General features: G+C 40.9%; 1 protein-coding gene across 2 annotated transcripts in view; it reads right to left on the reverse strand.

The window, feature by feature from the left end:
* Positions 1 to 20000, reverse strand: part of LOC121373221 — a 124727-nt gene that overhangs the window by 103537 nt on the left and 1190 nt on the right. For both annotated transcript variants that reach the window (XM_041499710.1, XM_041499711.1), the window contains exon 2: positions 16443 to 17262. In XM_041499710.1, coding sequence (XP_041355644.1) covers positions 16443 to 16553 — 111 coding nt within the window. In that variant the 5' untranslated portion in view covers positions 16554 to 17262. The remainder of the gene's footprint in view (positions 1 to 16442; positions 17263 to 20000) is intronic.

Consider the following 20000-nt stretch of genomic DNA (forward strand, 5'->3'; position numbering starts at 1 on the left):
TCCGTCCCTTTAACATAGTCCGGTATTGGTAAATTGTATTTTTAATGGTAAGGCGAAAAATCAAATGAAAATTAACGTGTTTTATTTCACATTTCATTCATTTCAACTTATTTTCGTGCTTATATCCAATTAAGGTTCAATCACGCTGCCGTGGGCACACATTTCATTCATTTCAACTTATTTTCGTGCTTATAATCCAATTAAGTTTCAAGCACGCTATCCTGGGGACACATTTCATTCATTCAATTATTTTCGTGCTTATATCCAATTAAGGTTCAAGCACGCTGACCTGGACACATACACATATCTGGGCTGTCTGTCCAGTACAGTGGGTTAGTGATTAGTGAGAGAGAAGAGGGTGTAGTAGTCTTAAACATATCCATTGAGTCGTTAAAGCTCGATCTGGGTGGGAGCTGTGACCAGGCTGCGAACCCAGTACCTTACCAGCCTTATGTCCGTGTTTACAGTTTTACAGGTTAGTAGGTCCACGCGTATTGATCGCCTTGTTGACTAAAATATCAATACACCAAAACAAACTAGTTGTTATAATATTCAAATGAAATGTTTTAAGTACAATTTTTTTTTTTTTTTTTTTTTAAATTATTAAAGTTATTAATTATTGTTATACTTTATTTTGTCTACGTTGTAGGGTGAAAGGTCAATATTCCTTTGCTGGTCATCTTTAGAATTAAAGAAATCCCCCAAAGCTATATTCTTGTTTAGAGACCAAAAATGTAGAACTATATCTAGTCATTATCTCTAGCTAATATTCAGTACTAGATGCAACGTTAACCCGTCGCCTTACATTGCCCCCCCCCCCCCCCCCTCCCCGACAAATACGACCGCAGTGTAGATATCGTACCTTCGTTAGCCAAGTCTATATACACGGCTGCCGTGTAAATAGCCACTTTGACAATGGTGGCGGCTTCCACTGCGGTTGTATTTATTGAATTCATCTTTGTACGCAATATTTAGCGTGCATCGTAGTCGACTAGACCTGAGTGCAAAAGATCGTTCCGAAGTGCGGCATTGGTTTAAAAGTACAAAGAAGGCAGTCGGCAGTGCAGATTAAAAGAGGAGAAACGACCAGAACTGTCAGAAACTGTTTATTTAAAAAAAGACCTTGCGTATTACATTACATCTTAGCCCTTAGCGTATTACATTACACGGCCCTGTTCCAGGAAGCGATCTCAGCCCTTAGCGTACTACATTACACGGCCCTGTTCCACGAAGCGATCTCAGCCCTTAGCGTATTACATTACACGGCCCTGTTCCACGAAGCGATCTCAACCCTTAGCGTACTACATTACAGGGCCCTGTTCCACGAAGCGATCTCAGCCCTTAGCGTATTACATTTACAGGGCCTGTTCCACGAAGCGATCTCAGCCTTTAGCGTATTACATTACAGGGCCCTGTTCCACGAAGCGATCTCAGCCCTTAGCGTATTACATTACAGGGCCCTGTTCCACGAAGCGATCTCAGCCTTTAGCGTATTACATTACAGGGCCCTGTTCCACGAAGCGATCTCAGTCCTTAGCGTATTACATTACAGGCCCTGTTCCACGAAGCGATCTCAGCCCTTAGCGTATTACATTACAGGGCCCTGTTCCACGAAGCGATCTCAGCCCTTAGCGTATTACATTACAGGGCCCTGTTCCACGAAGCGATCTCAGCCCTTAGCGTATTACATTACAGGGCCCTGTTCCACGAAGCGATCTCAGCCCTTAGCGTATTACATTACAGGGCCCTGTTCCACGAAGCGATCTCAGCCCTTAGCGTACTAACATTACATGGCCCATGTTCACGAAGCGATCTCAGCCCTTAGCGTACTACATTACAGGGCCCTGTTCCACGAAGCGATCTCAGCCCTTAGAGTACTACATTACAGGGCCCTGTTCCACGAAGCGATCTCAGCCCTTAGCGTATTACATTACAGGGCCCTGTTCCACGAAGCGATCTCAGCCCTTAGAGAGTATTACATTACAGGGCCCTGTTCCACGAAGCGATCTCAGCCCTTAGCGTACTACATTACAGGGCCCTGTTCCACGAAGCGATCTCAGCCCTTAGCGTACTACATTACAGGGCCCTGTTCCACGAAGCGATCTCAGCCCTTAGCGTATTACATTACAGGGCCCTGTTCCACGAAGCGATCTCAGCCCTTAGCGTATTACATTACACGGCCCTGTTCCACGAAGCGATCTCAGCCCTTAGCGTATTACATTACACGGCCCTGTTCCACGAAGCGATCTCAGCCCTTAGCGTACTACATTACAGGGCCCTGTTCCACGAAGCGATCTCAGCCCTTAGCGTATTACATTACACGGCCCTGTTCCACGAAGCGATCTCAGCCCTTAGCGTATTACATTACAGGGCCCTGTTCCACGAAGCGATCTCAGCCCTTAGCGTATTAAATTACAGGGCCCTGTTCCACGAAGCGATCTCAGCCCTTAGCGTATTAAATTACAGGGCCCTGTTCCACGAAGCGATCTCAGCCCTTAGCGTATTACATTACAGGGCCCTGTTCCACGAAGCGATCTCAGCCCTTAGAGTATTAAATTACAGGGCCCTGTTCCACGAAGCGATCTCAGCCCTTAGCGTATTACATTACAGGGCCCTGTTCCACGAAGCGATCTCAGCCCTTAGCGTATTACATTACAGGGCCCTGTTCCACGAAGCGATCTCAACCCTTAGCGTATTACATTACAGGGCCCTGTTCCACGAAGCGATCTCAGCCCTTAGCGTATTACATTACAGGCCCCTGTTCCACGAAGCGATCTCAACCCTTAGCGTATTACATTACATGGCCCTGTTCCACGAAGCGATCTCAGCCCTTAGCGTATTACATTACATGGCCCTGTTCCACGAAGCGATCTCAACCCTTAGCGTATTACATTACATGGCCCTGTTCCACGAAGCGATCTCAGCCCTTAGATTACCTTAGGCGCATAGCTACCCTATGCAGTTAAGTTGATCTTAGGGAAGGAAGGAAATGTTTTATTTAACGACGCACTCAACACATTTTATTTACGGTTATATGGCGTCAGACATATGGTTAAGGACCACACAGATATTGAAGGAGGAAACCCGCTGTCTCCACTTCATGGGCTACTCTTTTCGATTGGCAGCAAACTTTAAGGATCTTTTATATGCACCATCCCATAAACAGGATAGCACATACCACGGCCTTTGATGTACCAGTCGTGGTGCACTGGCTGGAGCGAGAAATTTGATCTTAGGGCTAAGATCGCTTCCTGGAACGGGGCCCAGGTATGTAGTGATTATAGGAAAATGATAATTATAATTTTTGGAATAGCTCTTATGAACAGTATTTGATGATGATGATTTAAAGTAAATATTTAAGTACACACACGTGCAACATGTCAATGTAGGTGATAAGGATATCAATATGTTTGATTAGTTTGGCCAGTCTCACCTCGATACTAATCACTAGATCCATCAACAGTCGATAGCACCAGTCAACAAACCTAATTAGTTAAACTCGTTCACCCATAAATAGCCTAATGTATGTCACTGTTTATCGCAGTAATTTTTCACAAGTGTTTTGTTTGTAAGTAATATTTGATTTTTGTTGTTGTTGTTTTTTTTTTTTTTTTTTTGTTAAGAAAATTATATCTCGGCTTGAAATAGCTGTATGCAAAAGGCACAAAACAGTTCATCATTTAAACGTAGCAATCGAAATAAAACTTCGGGGATTCTAGATTATGGCGGTCCTACTCCCATGGCTAGTGATATTCAATGTTGGGCTAGTAAATAACTGCATATTGCCACGCCCGACGGCTAGTGAAAAAAAAGTCAAATGATACAGTTCATTTATTTTGTAAATATGAATATCCTGCCCCCGACCCCCCCCCCCCCCTCCCCCCACCACCACCAAATGTTAGTGTATTTAAGCTCTATTTCCCTTTTTAGGTTACACATCCGATTATTACTATTAATTAGTAAAATTGTATTAACTTAAAGTAAAGTAGGGCTAGTTAAATTGTTGTGGCTAGTGGATTTTATAAACAATTCTAGAAGCCCTGAACGACACCACTAAAGCACATTGACTTATTAATCATCGGCTATGTCAAACATTTGGTATTTTTAACACAAAGTCTTAGAGAGGAAACCCGCTACCTTTTTTTTTCTCCATAGTAGCAAGGGATCTTTTATATGCACCATCCCACAGACTGGATAGCACAAACCATGGCCTTTTGGTATACCAGTCGTGGTGCACTGGCTGGGACGAGAAATAGCCTAATGGGCCCACCGACGGGGATTGATCCCACACTGACCGCGCACCAAGGGAGCGCTTTACCACTGGGCTACGTGTCGCCCTTCTTCCAGCTACTGTAACCAGACAAAAAACTGCAGGTAGTTTTTAGAGACAGATGTACGTACAATTATCTCATCTGTGATTTAGCTCGATATTGTGAACATTGAAATTTAATTCTATAATGATTCAAAATACATCTCTGAAGTGCTAATTTGTTTGGGTATGTACAATGTGTGTGCTGAATGCAACTGCAGTTGGCAGAGGGTATAGCTGGGTGTGGGGGGGGGGAGGGGGGGAGGGGGATCCCTAGGAAAGAAAGTGGGTTAGGTTTCGGGTTAGGCTTAAGAAAATCATACAGTAATGATAAAGTCATTAATTTGTCAAACGGGCAGGAACCATGCAAACTTTCCCCTCGCCTTGAGGTGTTTTATTTCTAACAGGCTATATTTATTCTTGACAGGAAATGTTTTATTATTATTATTATTTTTTTTTTATTATTATTATTATTATTATTATTATTATTTTTTTTTTTTTTTATTATTTTTTTTTTTTTTGGGGGGGGGGGGGGGGGAGACTGCCGTTTTAAAAAATAACACCAGACCATATTTTAGTTCCTATTTCGAACCTTGGAACGGAATTAACTTAAGATTCAGCGGAACAGCACACACACACACACACAAGAGAGAGAGAGAGAGAGAGAGAGAGAGGAGAGAGAGAGAGAGAGAGAGAGAGAGAGAGAGAGATTATACCTCGCCTCGCTCTACGAGAGAGAGAGAGAGAGAGAGAGACACACACACACACACACACACACACACACACACACACACACAAACACACACACGTGGGGATGTGGGAAGCCTGGTCCTATTGTATTAGAACACATGTGTTTTATATGTAATTAACGCAGACTCGAAATATCAGCCAGCGAAATGAAAAAAAAAAATGAAAAAAAAAAGAAAAAAAAAAGAAAAAAAGAAAGAAAAGAAAGTCCGTTTTTTAGATCGAGTGGGTCAAAGACAATTATCTCATCTTCTATTTACACGCAGCTCATGATTCTATTACATTTTAATTCTATAATGCTCTAAAATATATCTCAACGGTCCTAATGTTTCACACATTATCACAAAGTCTTATTTCCAGCAGGCCATATTTTTTTTTCTTCGCAGGACATAATTCTTTTAGCCTGCAATTTAAAAAAAAAATTAAAAACCACCACAAAAAACCGGACCATTTTCACTTGCTATTTCGAGCCCAGTAATGCGTTCTCTTGTAAGATCTTACCCCTCCCCCGCAATGTCCTCCCCCGCAATGACCGGCCCTGCAACGATGGTGGTATTCATAATTTAGAGAGGGTATTAAGGAGTCGACGTGGCAACACGTCAATACAGCGATACAAACAGCTTTCTGTGCGGCTGAAGATCAGAAACATTAACGAAGAAAGCGTCGACCGGAGACAGGAAAAAACGAGAAGATTAACTAGTTGGTTAAAGCAGCACTCTCTGTATAGAGAACAGAACAGAACAGAACTTAATTACACTCAAAACAAAGTAAAAAACCCACACAAAAAACAAGAAAGAAAAAAAACCCCACGAAAAGACACACACACACACACACACACACACACACACACACACACACACACAGACACAGGCACACGCACACACACACACACACACACACACACAACCCCGATAGCAACAACAAAAAGAAAGAAGGAAAAACGAAACATAAAAACCCCGACCACCCCCCACCCCGATAACAACAACAACAACAACAACACCTCGAAAAACAACAACAACAAAAAGGTCGAGGGCGAGGGCGGGTAGGGGTGGGGGTTGGAGGTAGAACACCCGTCCTCAAAGTGAACATTATGTATTTTGGGGGAAGTATTACCCGAACCCACAGAAACCACAGTCCAGACTCCCTTGCATAAGTTCCTGTACATGCGCAGTAAAAGACATACATTAACATGACGCAAGGAATGTTTTATTTAATGACGCACTTAGCAAATTCAAACGAAAATGATAACTAGACCTTTACATTATACCTTGCTCAACCTACATGTAACATACAATGAATGTACTGAATTAACCCCAACCCCGCCCCTTACAAAACAATTTGCCCTGCCCCTTGCCACATTCCACGCTCGAGATCAAACGATGCTTCGAGAGAATATCTCGCCATCTTCAGCTATCGGAATAAAACAAAACTTTCTGAACTATCTTTAACAGATCTGTTCCTTGAAGAAAATCTATTAAATATTAACTTTGACAGCCTTTATATTGTTCTTGTCTGAAGACAATAACAAGAATATATAATCAATGTTCTAGTGTATCGGCCAGCCATCAAGGATGGAAAGTAGCTATACTAATAAATTAATGAACATTGGTTAGGAAGAATTCTTTTCAAATGAAAAGCTTACTGTGAACGATGTAAATTTAAACGCTGTTATTTCATTACACTGCATATTAGAGATAATCCCCAATGTCATATTAAGTACATGTATTTGTAAACCATATGCAAGAGTTCAGTATTTACTTCATGTTTCAATATTATATGTTTTCATTTGCTGTATGGTTAACAATAGTCAATAAACTCGTTCAATTATGTTTGAATAACGCGACGTCTAAAATATGCAATATCGCTCAAAAAAAAAAGAAAAAAAAAAAAAAAAAAAAAAAAAAAAGAAGAAGAAAAAAAAGAAGAGAAATCCATGAAACTTTCAGATTTCTAAGTAATACATTCTGTAAAATCATGTACATGTATAATGACAGCATTCTAAAATTATTTTTATACACAGAGAATAATACATGAGTGGTCGTTAGAGTTGTTTTAACATATATCTGACGAGCGAAAGCGAGTTTGTTACGTTTTTAAACAAACAGTTGTGAGATAAATGGTATCTAACGGACACGAATGTATTATTCTATTTCTTATTTATACTCAAAAACCAGGTTTTAAGCAAATTTTAATATCTTTTTCGACTAAAGGTTATTTACAGCCGTTGCACTTGTAGCTGACTTGTAAACGCGTCACAGACACACGAATGTCAGGTTAACTATACGTCACATTCTAATCGATTTCCATCGTGTAGTTTTTCATTGGATACATCGCAATGGCGACCTGGTCATCACCTAGGAGCAGCCAGTCGTATGTCTTGAAATTGTTAACACACGTACATCTGTTAACAACCATGTGTAACCAGGAATAAAACATGGTGTTCTCACCCACGGGTGTGTAAGAAATAATAGTAATAGTTTGTCATTGAAGATCTAAATTAGTTTGCGAAATAAGTTTATAGTTAAACATGGATAACAGTAGCCTGTAATATTTTAAAATACAATAACTGAATGAAAATAGGTAAAATCTTATTATTTGTTCAATATTCCGAATTAAGGAACTAAAGAATGAAAGCTTGTAATGTGTTACATATATCTCATATAATATACAATATCAGCTGAAAGTATTAATGAAAAACAAAATAAAATATTCGGTTGTTTGTTAATGTTTGTTTGTTTTGTTTTGTTTAACAACGCCACTAGAGCACATTGATTAATTAATCATCGGCTATTGGATGTCAAATATTTAGTAATTCTGACACGTAGTCATCAGAGGAAACCTGCTACATTTTTACTAATACGGCAAGGGATCTTTCTTATACACTTCCACCGAGGTGATTCGATCCTGCGACGTAAGCATCTCAGGCGAACACTCAACCCACTGAGCTAAATCCAGTCTCTAGGTTTTTGTTTATGTTTGTTTGTTGTTGTTTTTTGGGAGATGTGTGTGTGTGTGTGTGTGTGTTTGTGTGTGTGTGCGAGCGCGCGCGCGCGTGTTCGTGTGTGCGCGTGTGTGTTGCCGTTGTTATAGTTGTTGTTGTTGTTGTTGTCATAGTTGTTGTTGTCGACGATAAAATAATAATAATAATAATACCCCTACAACGATTCCGAAATAAGCTATTCATCAGAATACGATAATATATTGTTTCGATTTCAAATGTAAACCGGTGCAAAGTTGAGTCCTTTTGACTAATCTTCCTGTATTCTAAGATCTGATAAAGCTTAATGGTTTCCTGATAAAGATCAAACCTTGCTGTCAAACCACTGTGACGTCGCACCACTGGGACGGCGCTGAACATCTTGCAGATCAACGTGTAAAGACTTGCCTACATTGGGTAATTAATACCACTAGACTGGTTTCTATTGAATTGAACCGCATCAATAGAACAGAAAGAGAACGTTTATTTAAAGAGATGAAGTTGATAATTTGTACTTATGAATTGTGAAGAGTTTTTGTCATAAATCTGTACAGAGCGGCTCATAGTTATAACTTTTTTTATTGATTGTATAGGTCTGTTGTAGTTTGATGTAGTGTAGGCCTATTGACGCAATAGTTTAATACATTATATGTCTGTCTGTCTATCTGTCTGACTGACGCTTGTTGATATTGACGTTGAAGCTGTAGGCTCACATCGTCATGTTTTGTATTTCTGTCTGTCTGTCTGTCTGTCTGTCTGTCTGACTGACGCTTGTTAATATTGACATCCAACAGCCGATGATTAAATAACCAATGTGCTCTAGCGGTGTCGGTAAACAAAACAAACTCTAAGTTTATTTTAAGATGGTGTTTTTTGTTATGTTTTTTGTTTGTTTATTTGTTTAGTTTTTTGGTGATGATGATAACTAGTTTAACGTGCCCATATACCACTAGGGTTTCGAACACGCCCATCCTGAGTCCGACCTCCGATAAGATCGGTGGCCTGACTGGGGAATTTTTTTTTTTTTGGGGGGGGGGGGGGGGGGAGGAGGGGTAGTAGTGTTGAAAATGGGCAGAATTTTAAAAATAGCAATTAGTAAAAAAGTTTTTTTTTTTTACGAAAGGTGACATAGTAGCCTACCTTTAAATCTAACTGACCTCACTTTTCCTGTCCCATATAATAACCCCAAACGGACAGAACTATAAATAACATATAGCAATTACAGCGCTGTTAGTAGGAAGCACTCCCCGAACGGTTTTACGCTATTCTTTATTTCTGCTGTCACTTACGACCAATCCCTGGCCCCGACACATCCCACGGTTTCATCAACAAAGACCGGACACCTGATACAAATGCGATGAATCTGTCGCTCGACATGCAGTTACAAACAAACGTCGCACCGGTACCAGTGTCGGTCTATTCACGCACGTTCGCGACCAGTTATAGGGAGGTCAAAGGTCAAACTGTCATTTAAACGCTGTGTTTGGTTGTTGTGTGGTTGTTATTAAAATATAAAATCGACTGAGAGTTTACCCGCCTGTCACCTGTTACCGCCGTGCACCTCTATGTGTCCTGTCATACCTATTCAACCGTACCCATTTAAATTTACAGCTATTTTTCATTTCAACTTGTTTTCGTGCTTATATTCAACTATGGTTCAAGCACGCTGTCCTGTGCAAATAACTCACCAATCTGGGCTGTCTGTCGAGGACAGTGGGTTAGTTGTTTGTGGTTAGTGAGAGAGATGGCGGTGTAGTGGTCTTACACCTACCCACAGAGTCGTTAAAACTGGCTCTAGGTGAGAGCTGGTACCGGGCTGCGAACCCTGTACCTTCAAGCATCATGTCCGATGGCTTAATCACGACACCACCGAGCTCGGTCCTTTTCAGCTTCCATGATCATTGTTTCTTGTAAATAATTTTAGTTTAATTTGACGTAAGAAGAAAAGTACAAGTGTTTTGGAAATACAACCCCCCCCCTACCCCCCAAAAAAAAAAAAAAAAAAATACAACAAAAAAACCCCACAAAACCCCCACAAAAAAAACACAAAAAAAAAAAAAAAAAAACCCCAACCCAAACCCCCCCCCCCCCCAAAAAAAAAAAAAAAATAATCCCAACAACAACAAAAAACAACAACAACCCCAAAACAACAACAACCCCAAAACAACCCACACACTATTTGTGTGTGCAATTTAGAAAACAATCGGCTGAGAAATAAATAATTTTTAGTAAATACCATAGTAAGAAAACGGCGTTCCCTGTGGGAAGGACTATTTATGTCTTAAAGCCGCACGCCCTAGTTCCATCCAGCGAAAATAAATTATAATTTGATTAATCTACAAACCTCTAACACACTTAGATCACGTTTTTATCAAATGGAGTGAAAAAGCAGGTTTTATATCGATAAATACCATGGGAATCCCCATGTCCCAATTGCTTGAAATAATTTTGAAAGTTAGTATTCTGATGTCACCGGTAGAAGCACAACAATGCCTACGTCACGACAAATTTCACAGACTTGGGGTGCGTTCGTTTCACCTCTCCTGGACATGTTCCAACTGTTCTGTCCTGGTTGTATCCCCTCTCCAGATATCGTAAGACTTAGCAAAATTATTGGTTTTAAGGGTTTGTAACGTTTTGTATTGAGACACTTACTTGTCTGAACTTTATTGTTACTGAAAATGTTCACGAACTGTGAAGAAAAATCTCACAAATGAACAACAACAAATCGGATGTTGATTGCGCGAACCGTGCACGAGAAAACAAACCGAACCAAAAAGATAACGGTCACGTGATATACCAACGTCTGTGACATTAAAAATAGATTGGACCTCGCTTGCTTAACGGTTTTTTCTCGACAACACGTTTTGTGAAAAAATGCAAAAAATGCATTTCGTGGTTTTACAAACATCAGGATTACCAAAAAGCACTTCAGGTGAATGGAAATGTGTATTCTAAATAATAAAATGTAAGTAAAGTGCAATTTTATTTGTGAAAAATGGGGTTTAATAGCGAAAAACAACGCCGTAATGGTTAACAAATAAACGCAACTAGGGTGTGTCCCTTTAAAAAAAACACACGTCGACTTATATATTATGTACAATTAAAGGTAAAGTTTATTTTGTTTAACGACATCACTAGAGAACATTGATTTTTTAATCGTCGGCTATTGAATGTCAAATGTTTGAGACGTCTAACAGCAGGTGATTAATAAATCAATGTGCTCTAGTAGTGTCGTTAAACAAAAACAAACTTCTACACATATCTGGACTATAACATACATTGTTGACGGGATCTGTCTCAGTCGGTAGAGCGTTCACCTGAGGTGCTTACGTCGTAGGATAGAACCACATCAATGTGCTCTAGTAGTGTCGTTAAACAAAAACAAACTTCTACTCATATCTGGACTATAACATACATTGTTGACGGGATCTGTCTCAGTCGGTAGAGCGTTCACCTGAGGTGCTTACGTCGTAGGATAGAACCACATCAATGTGCTCTAGCAGTGTCGTTAAACAAAAACAAACTTCTACACATATCTGGACTATAACATACATTGTTGACGGGATCTGTCTCAGTCGGTAGAGCGTTCACCTGAGGTGCTTACGTCGTAGGATCGAACCACATCAATGTGCTCTAGTAGTGTCGTTAAAACAAAAACAAACTTCTACACATATCTGGACTATAACATACATTGTTGACGGGATCTGTCTCAGTCGGTAGAGCGTTCACCTGAGGTGCTTACGTCGTAGGATCGAACCACATCAATGTGCTCTAGTAGTGTCGTTAAACAAAAACAAACTTCTACACATATCTGGACTATAACATACATTGTTGACGGGATCTGTCTCAGTCGGTAGAGCGTTCACCTGAGGTGCTTACGTCGTAGGATAGAACCACATCAATGTGCTCTAGTAGTGTCGTTAAACAAAAACAAACTTCTACACATATCTGGACTATAACATACATTGTTGACGGGATCTGTCTCAGTCGGTAGAGCGTTCACCTGAGGTGCTTACGTTGTAGGATAGAACCACATCAATGGACCCATTCTGACTCTTCTTTTTTTTGCTCTCATCGCAACCGAAACACGACTGGTATGCCAAAGGCCGTGGAATGTTCTATCCTGCCTGCGGGGAAAGTGCATATAAAAGATTCCTTGCTGCTAATGGAAAAAGACAGCGGGTTTCCTCTCCAAGGCTGTATGTCAGAATTACCACATGTTTGACATCAAATAGCCGATGATTAATTAATCAACGTGCTCTAGTGATATGGGTAAACAAAAACAAACTTTTTACACAAATATGGACTATACGTAATGAAGGAAGGAAGGAACATTTTATTTACGGTTATATGGCGTCGGACATATGGTTAAGGACCACACAGATTAACAGCAAGGGATATTTTATATGCACCATCCCACGGACAGGGTAGTACATACCACGGCTTTTGATATACCAGTCGTGGTGCACTGGCTGGAACGAGAAATAGCCCAATGGGACCACCGACGGGGATCAATCCCAGACCGACTGCGCATCGAGCGAGCGCTGTACCATTGGGCTACGTCCCGCCCTTTGTACGTATTGAGGTCTGACACACATTCTAACATGTCCTGGGGGCACACATCATGTCTGTGGTTGTAAGTAGTTGATAACAACACATTTAAAACCTGTACAAATCTCCGCTCTCGGGCAGTCGGCGCTAATTCCACGATATTATCGTCGTAGTGGGGCTACCCGGGTTATCAACACGCTGGATATAATGGCATAAACTGGAGACGGGGAGAGGCAATTATACTTAAATTAGATCATGGACTTCAAAGACACGGGATATAGCGACCACGCTGATCAAATGATTATAGGTAAAAAGAGAAGTCTATGTTATTTATTTACGGATTTAAAATGGCTTTAAAAAAAGTTCAAGAGGGGTTTTTTAAAATTATTTTTTATTGTGATTGATGGTAACGTATATAATGCGCTTTTGATCTCAGAGTCGTAAAGATGAAAAATAGAAGAAGACAGAACAGCAAGCAAGTACAACAATTAAAAAAGAAAGGAAGAAAAAAAAAGGAGAAAAAAAGATAAGAAAAGTTGACTACCGATTTAATATTGGGTAACAATGATTTTTTGAGTTTTTTCCCCCAAAAAAGTTACGAGCAAATGCAGTTTTTTCTCATATCAACTCTCTTATGGTAAGGAAATGTTTTATTTAACGACACACTCAACACATTTTATTAACGGTTATATGGCGTCGGACATATGGTTAATGACCATACAGATATTGAGAGAGGAAACCCGCTGTCGTCACTTCATGGGCTACTTTTTTCGATTAGCAGCAAGGGATCTTCTATATGCATTATCCCACAGACAGGATAACACATACCACGGCATTTGATGTACCAGTCGTGGTGCACTGGCTGGAACGAGAAATAGCCTAATGGGTCCACCGAAGGGGACCGATCCTAGACCGACCGCGCATCAAGCGAGCGCTTTACCACTGGGTTACGTTCGATAACAAAGGCTGTGGTATGTGCTATGGTGCATATAAAAGCTCCCTTGCTATTTATGGCAAAATGTAGTGGGTTCCTCTCTAAGACTAGACGTTAAAATAACAAAATGTTTAACATCCAATAGCCGATGATTAGTAATAAATCATTGTTCTCTAGTGGTGTTGTTAAAGAAAACTTTCACTTTTCTAAAATTAACGAAAAAACACCATTATTACACATTAAACTTAAATGTTTCATTCGACAGTCTGCACCACAAGGTTGGATTCTGCAGAATGGCCGTCATACGAGTCACGAAAAAAAAAAAAGTCAACATAGTCAGACGGAGAAATGACGTGGAGGCAAGGAATCTCGCTAATAAAGAATCCAACCTGGTGGTGCAGACTGTCGAAACGAGAAGCGTTCCAGCGTTCAATCAGTTCCAATGGCCGCATACATCCCAGTAGAAAACTTTCACTTGGCTGACAAAAACACAACGAAGTGAAGGATCCCCAAGTCGAGCCGCGAAAGCATGTGCAGTGTGCAAAAGCGAAACAAACACGTCTTACCGCGTCGAGCTCCAGATTAGGAATCTTCGCACTCGCACTTAAAAGTTTCGTCTGAAGTGACATCCGAATTCACTACGAAAACACTCGAGTATTTCCGAGGATTAACAAAGAAAACTCCATCTGCATAATGTGACATAGTGATTGCATCTTCCGCGTGTGATTTTATAATGGGATATACCACACGAAAACACTCGAGTACTTCCGAAGATTAAAGAATAAATGTCATCTGCATAATGTAATAAATAGCGATTGCATCTTCTCCTTGTGATTTCATGAGATTACCCTCCCGCCCCGGAGGTGGTCACTGGCGAAGTCAGAGGCTAGATCCGGGGCGGGCGTGCCTGAACCCTTGTGGATAGGGGCACGTTAATTGAGTTGCCCATCGTTGCCCATTTCATGAGATTTACCAGACGAAAACACTCGAGTACTTCCGTGAATTAACGAAGAAACGCCATCTGCATAACGTGTTGTATATATAGCGATTGCATCTGTTTATTTGTGATGTCATAATGGGATTTATTAGACAGTTTGTCATGGCTTTTGTGATGCGATCCCTTTCCCACACATATACCCTTACACCCATTTAACCAGGCGACCCGACAGTCGCTGCTGATGATTACTAAGATATACATCAAATCCGCTTTCACGTAACCGAAGTGGCGGCGACGCAACGCAGTTGAGCGTAACACTATTAAGAACCGGTGACACCGGACATTAAATGTCGGGAACCAGTTTTGTTTTTCTTTGCTTCAAGGGGCCCTGCTGTGTAGTTATATATTTGTTCCCTGTTGAGTAGCTTACGTCATCGTAAAAGGGGTGTATAATTACTTGTAAACACCAATTTAGATTTAACGGCCTCTGTGGTATCGGAGTTAAGCCATCGGACATAATAATGATAGATAGGTACTAGGTTCGCAACTCGGTACCGGTTCCCACCCAGAGCGAGTTTTAACGATTCGATGGGTAGGTTTAAGACCACCACACCGACGTCTCTCACACTAACCACTAACCCATTGTCCTGGACAGATAGTCCAGATAGATGAGAGCTGTGTCAAGGACAGCGTGCTTGAACCTCAATTCTATATAAGCACGAAAATAAGTTGAAATGAACTAAATAAAATTGGATTGGACGTCGATTGCTATTAGTTGACATTAATGAGCTGGATTTAGTTATAAAAGTTGGAAAGTGGCTTGTTTCAAATTGAGGAAGTAAATTCAGATTTTAAAAAAGATAAAGAATTTTGTCTACCATTAAACCTTTTATTGATCAGTGAAACTTCAAGTGTAGCCTGTGGCTGTATTCGTTTAGTACAAACCCAAGACGCCTAATGCAACTTCCTTCGTGTATGTTTTGTTGTATCTAGCCTAAACTAGATAGGTGTGAGAGAGAGACCAGTAAAACGAATCGCAGCGCAGTAATAAAGTTTTGTCCTACTACTAAATAAAAAACAGAACGATTTCCAGACTCAAAACTACTGTTTTTCCCATATTTGGAGAGGAGGGTCCCGGGGGAGAGGGGGGGGGGGGGGGATCCCCCACTAGGTACAATCCTGTCTCTTTGGTGCAGTAATGCATTGGCGTAACACAGAATTTCATATTGGAGGTATGTGGGATGTGAGGGGGGTGGACACAGACTGTAAATAAGTCGTGTTATGGAAGCAACAAGCACACTTCAGTGTAAAATGCCGAGACCAACCCCCCAACCCCCCCCAACCCCCCCCCCAAACCCCCCCCCCCAAAAAAAAAAACCACCCAACAACCAAAGACGTCTGATTGGGGATCATGGCCTTCCCCAACTCCTGACTTACGACGGGTGCGCTCAGATTAACAACTAATGGGTTATACGACGAGAATCGAGTTGCAAGAGCGCTCAGACAGTCGTAGAAGTCGTGACAGCAGAAAGTTGGACACCTTTCTGCTGGAAGTTGGTAGGATGATCTTTGGGTTCATGTTTAATCTTTAAGAGTTTGATATAGATCTACTGTGTGATTGGCGGCCACCACCCCCTCCCCCGATTACACAAATGCAGCTAGGGCTGTAATAAGTTCAAGTCCTCTCAAGAGATGATGCAAATTTCTGTAACCTAAAAGGAAACTAACATAAACGACGATGACGACTAAGAAGAAGAAGAAGAAGAAGAAGAAGAAGAAGAAAGAACAAGAAAGAACAAGAACAAGAAAGAAGAAGAAGGAAGAAGAAAGAAGAAGAAGAAGAAAAGAAGAAGAAAGAAAGAAAGAAGAAAGAGAAGAAAGAAAGAAGAAAGAAGAAGAAAAAGAAGATAAAAAAGGAGAATAAGCCCAAGAAGAGAGTTTATTCCTTGGTGCTATGAATAGATTTAAACTTTTACAAACTCACCCATCTGACGCTAGTTTCTTTTTGTATCTCCTCCCACAGTGATCTCCCCTGACAGACGCTTGAGGTCAAGATCACCAAAACAAACACCCCAATGTAATAGTTCCACGCCATCGTTGAGGTACGTGTATATCCAATCAGTAAAACTAAATTCGCTTCCAGAAGAAGATGTTACAATATTTAATCCGTAGACAAGGCGCTGTTAAACTTCATTATATGAAGACGTCTTATTTAGGTTATCAAACGGGGAAGATAAGGCTGTGTGCTAATCCACTCAATTCTGCGTCTTTCCTCTCGGCGCTCTCAACTTTATGATAATCCTTTGACGTATATGATATATTCCGTGGTTTTTGTTGTGTTTTTTTTTCGATCAAATGATCAATTCATTGAATACAAAATCCTGTAGATCAACACCCGTCACATGTTCCGTATAAACGTTTAGTCCGTTCTTTTGACGTGACAACTCAGTCGTTAATGTCCGGAAAAAATTATCATATCACTGTACATCAAGTAATCCGGTAGTCCGTGAATTTATGTAGATCATCACCTGTCGCCTGTTCCGTATAGACTTTAAGTCCAGTGGGTTTTTTTGTTTTTTTTGGACGTGACACTTCAGTCGTTAATGTCCGGAGTGTGTATAAATCAATCACGTGACAAGCAATCCAAACGATCCCGAATGGCCAATTTCCCTCAGCGCATCAAGAAATTCATAGGCTAATTAAGCAAACAACAGTTTTATTACCACGCGCAAGGCGTTGATGTCACTGCATATTAATGCGCCGAAGAATCACTGTGAATCGGTTGACTACCTGGCTGAAACAATCTGTAAAAAAACCAAACAAATATTATTTTATTGTACGTGAAGACAAACAGAAATCGAAGTTTTGAGAGTAAGTGTGAAACAATTAATTGTCAAAGCATTTTGAATAATCTTATTGCAGAAAATTGATAATACAGCCATGGCGGAGCTGGGGGGTTTGGGGTGGGTTGGCTGAATGAATTCTGAATCAAGCATATATTATTTGTAGTAAATCTTAAGGCAGAGAGGGAGAGAGAGAGAGAGAGAGAGAGAGAGAGAGAGAGAGAGAGAGAGAGAGAGAGAGAGAGAGAGAGAGGAGGAGAGAGAGAGAGAGAGAGAGAGAGAGAGAGAGAGAGAGAGAGAGAGAGAGAGAGAGAGAGAGAGAGAGAGAGAGAGAGAGAGAGAGAGAGAGAGAGAGAGAGAGAGAGAGAGAGAGAGAGAGACTCATTGCATTATTATATCATCGTAATTGTAAGGCCATTACACTGACTTCTCTCTCACTAACCACTAACCGCGTCAACGATTGTATACTAGTTGTTTCTTTATTTCTATTTTATGATAGCATATTCTGACTAAGCAGGACAACTGCCCGAAGACTGCATGGTGCACGTATATATACTTTTGTTATGTTAACACTTTTCATGTTTGATTATGGTTGGGAGGGTATAAATGTCTTTGGAATCTGGATTGGGATAACCATGTACCAGCAAAACGTAAAGTGATCATTCTAGACTGTTGTCGAGCGCTGCCATGTCTGAATGATAGCATATCCACGAGACAAGTAGTGAGATGCATCCAATAGCCGATGAGTATTAAAAATCAATGTGCTCTAGTGGTGTCATTAAACAAAAGCCTGCAAGTGAGCCATTCTATCATCCATTAACTGCAAGAGCTTTTCCATACCGCCGATAAGCGAATTGGCTACCTCTTTCAATGTTCATGTGATACTTAAGTTGTTTTTGATTCATTTGAACTTATTTTCGTGTATATATCCAATTAAGGTTCAAGCACGCTGTCCTAGGCACACATCTCAGCTATCAGGACAGATAGTTAGTTGTTAGTGGTTAATAATTAAGACAAGAACGTGTAAAACCCAGAGCCTAGCAGCTTAATCACAACACCACCAAGGCCGCGTAATGGCTGTCAGTTTTTGTTTGCTTTCTTTTCAGTTTATATTTATTTTTGTGGATGTGTGGATGGATTGTCGTTTTTGGGAGAAGTAAAAGTTTGCTTTGTTCAACGACACCACTAGAGCATATTGGATGTCAAACATGTGGTAATTCTTGCCACGTAGTCATCAGAGGAAACCCGCTACATTTTTTTTGCATTAGCAGCAAAGGATCTTTTATGTGCATTTCCCCACAGAAAGGATAGCACATACCTCGGCCTTTGTCCAGTTGTGGTGCACTGGTTGGAACGAACAAGAACAAAAACAACCCGCAATCAGTTGAATGGAACCACCGAGGAGGTTCGATCCTGCAACGGAAGCACATCAGGCGAGCACCCACCCGACTGAGTACGTCTGGGAACATAATGGTTTGGGGCCGGTGTAGCATTTAATTTGCACTTCCCAAGAATATGCATTGTATGTGACACCTGGTCGTCTTGGAATGTAATGGTTTGGAGCCAAAACGTCTGGGACGGAATCGTCTTGGAACGTAATGGTTTGGGGCCGGTGTAGCATTTAATTTGCACTTCCCAAGAATATGCATTATATGTGACACCTGATCGTCTTGGAATGTAATGGTTTCGAGCCAAAACGTCTGGGACGGAATCGTCTTGGAACGTAATGGTTTAGAGCCGAAACGTTTGGGACAGAATCGTCTTGGGACGTAATGGTTTGGAGCCGAAACGTCTTGGAACGTAATAGTTTGGAGCCGAAACGTCTGGGACGGAATCGTCTGGGGACGTAATGGTTTGGGGCCGAAACGTCTTGGAACGTAATGGTTTAGAGCCGAAACGTTTGGGACGGAAACGTCTTGGAACGTAATAGTTTGGAGTCGAAACGTCTGGGACGGAATCGTCTGGTGACGTAATGGTTTGGGGCAGATACGTCTAGGGTAACGTCCATTTACCATTGCCCTCAGTTGAAAATCAAATTAGTACACTGCAGCCTGCTAGGCTGTCATCTGTGAACGGATGACGAATAACGAATAACAGATCAGTAGACGTTATGACAAACGTGTGACATGTTTGAGTGATGACTTTGTGACAAACACTTGTTGTTTATCACGTGCAGATGTTGCGACAAATTGTCAACGAAATGATTATAAAACGTCCATAGTCTAGACTCACTAGTCTCTTAATAACGTCTTGAGTCTTTAAGGTCATGGAGACGAAAAACTGATAAGTTTGCTACTAATAGAAGAATGGATTGGGTTTCCTCCCTACGACTCTAGGTCAAAATTACCAGATGTTGACAAGGGGCGGGACGAAATTACCAGATGTTTGACATCCAACAGTGTAAGTTTGTAAGATATATTCCCAGACTAACAGAACCATTTTAAATGCTAAACTTTTGCATTTTCTTATTTACAATATATCAGTGTTGGTACACATACTCTCCTGAGGTGCTTGCATCGTAGGATCGATCCACCTCAGTGAACCCATTCTCTCACTGGGGTTTTTCGTCCCAACCAGAACCCCACAACTGGTATATGAAAGGCCGTGGTATGTACAGTCCTGTCTGTGGGAAAGTTCATAAAAAAGCCATTGCTTCTTATGAAAAAAATGTGGTGGGCTTTCTAAACAAATTACCAAAT

This window comes from Gigantopelta aegis, chromosome 5 (assembly GCF_016097555.1).
Source record: "Gigantopelta aegis isolate Gae_Host chromosome 5, Gae_host_genome, whole genome shotgun sequence".
In the NCBI taxonomy this organism is placed as follows: domain Eukaryota; kingdom Metazoa; phylum Mollusca; class Gastropoda; order Neomphalida; family Peltospiridae; genus Gigantopelta; species Gigantopelta aegis.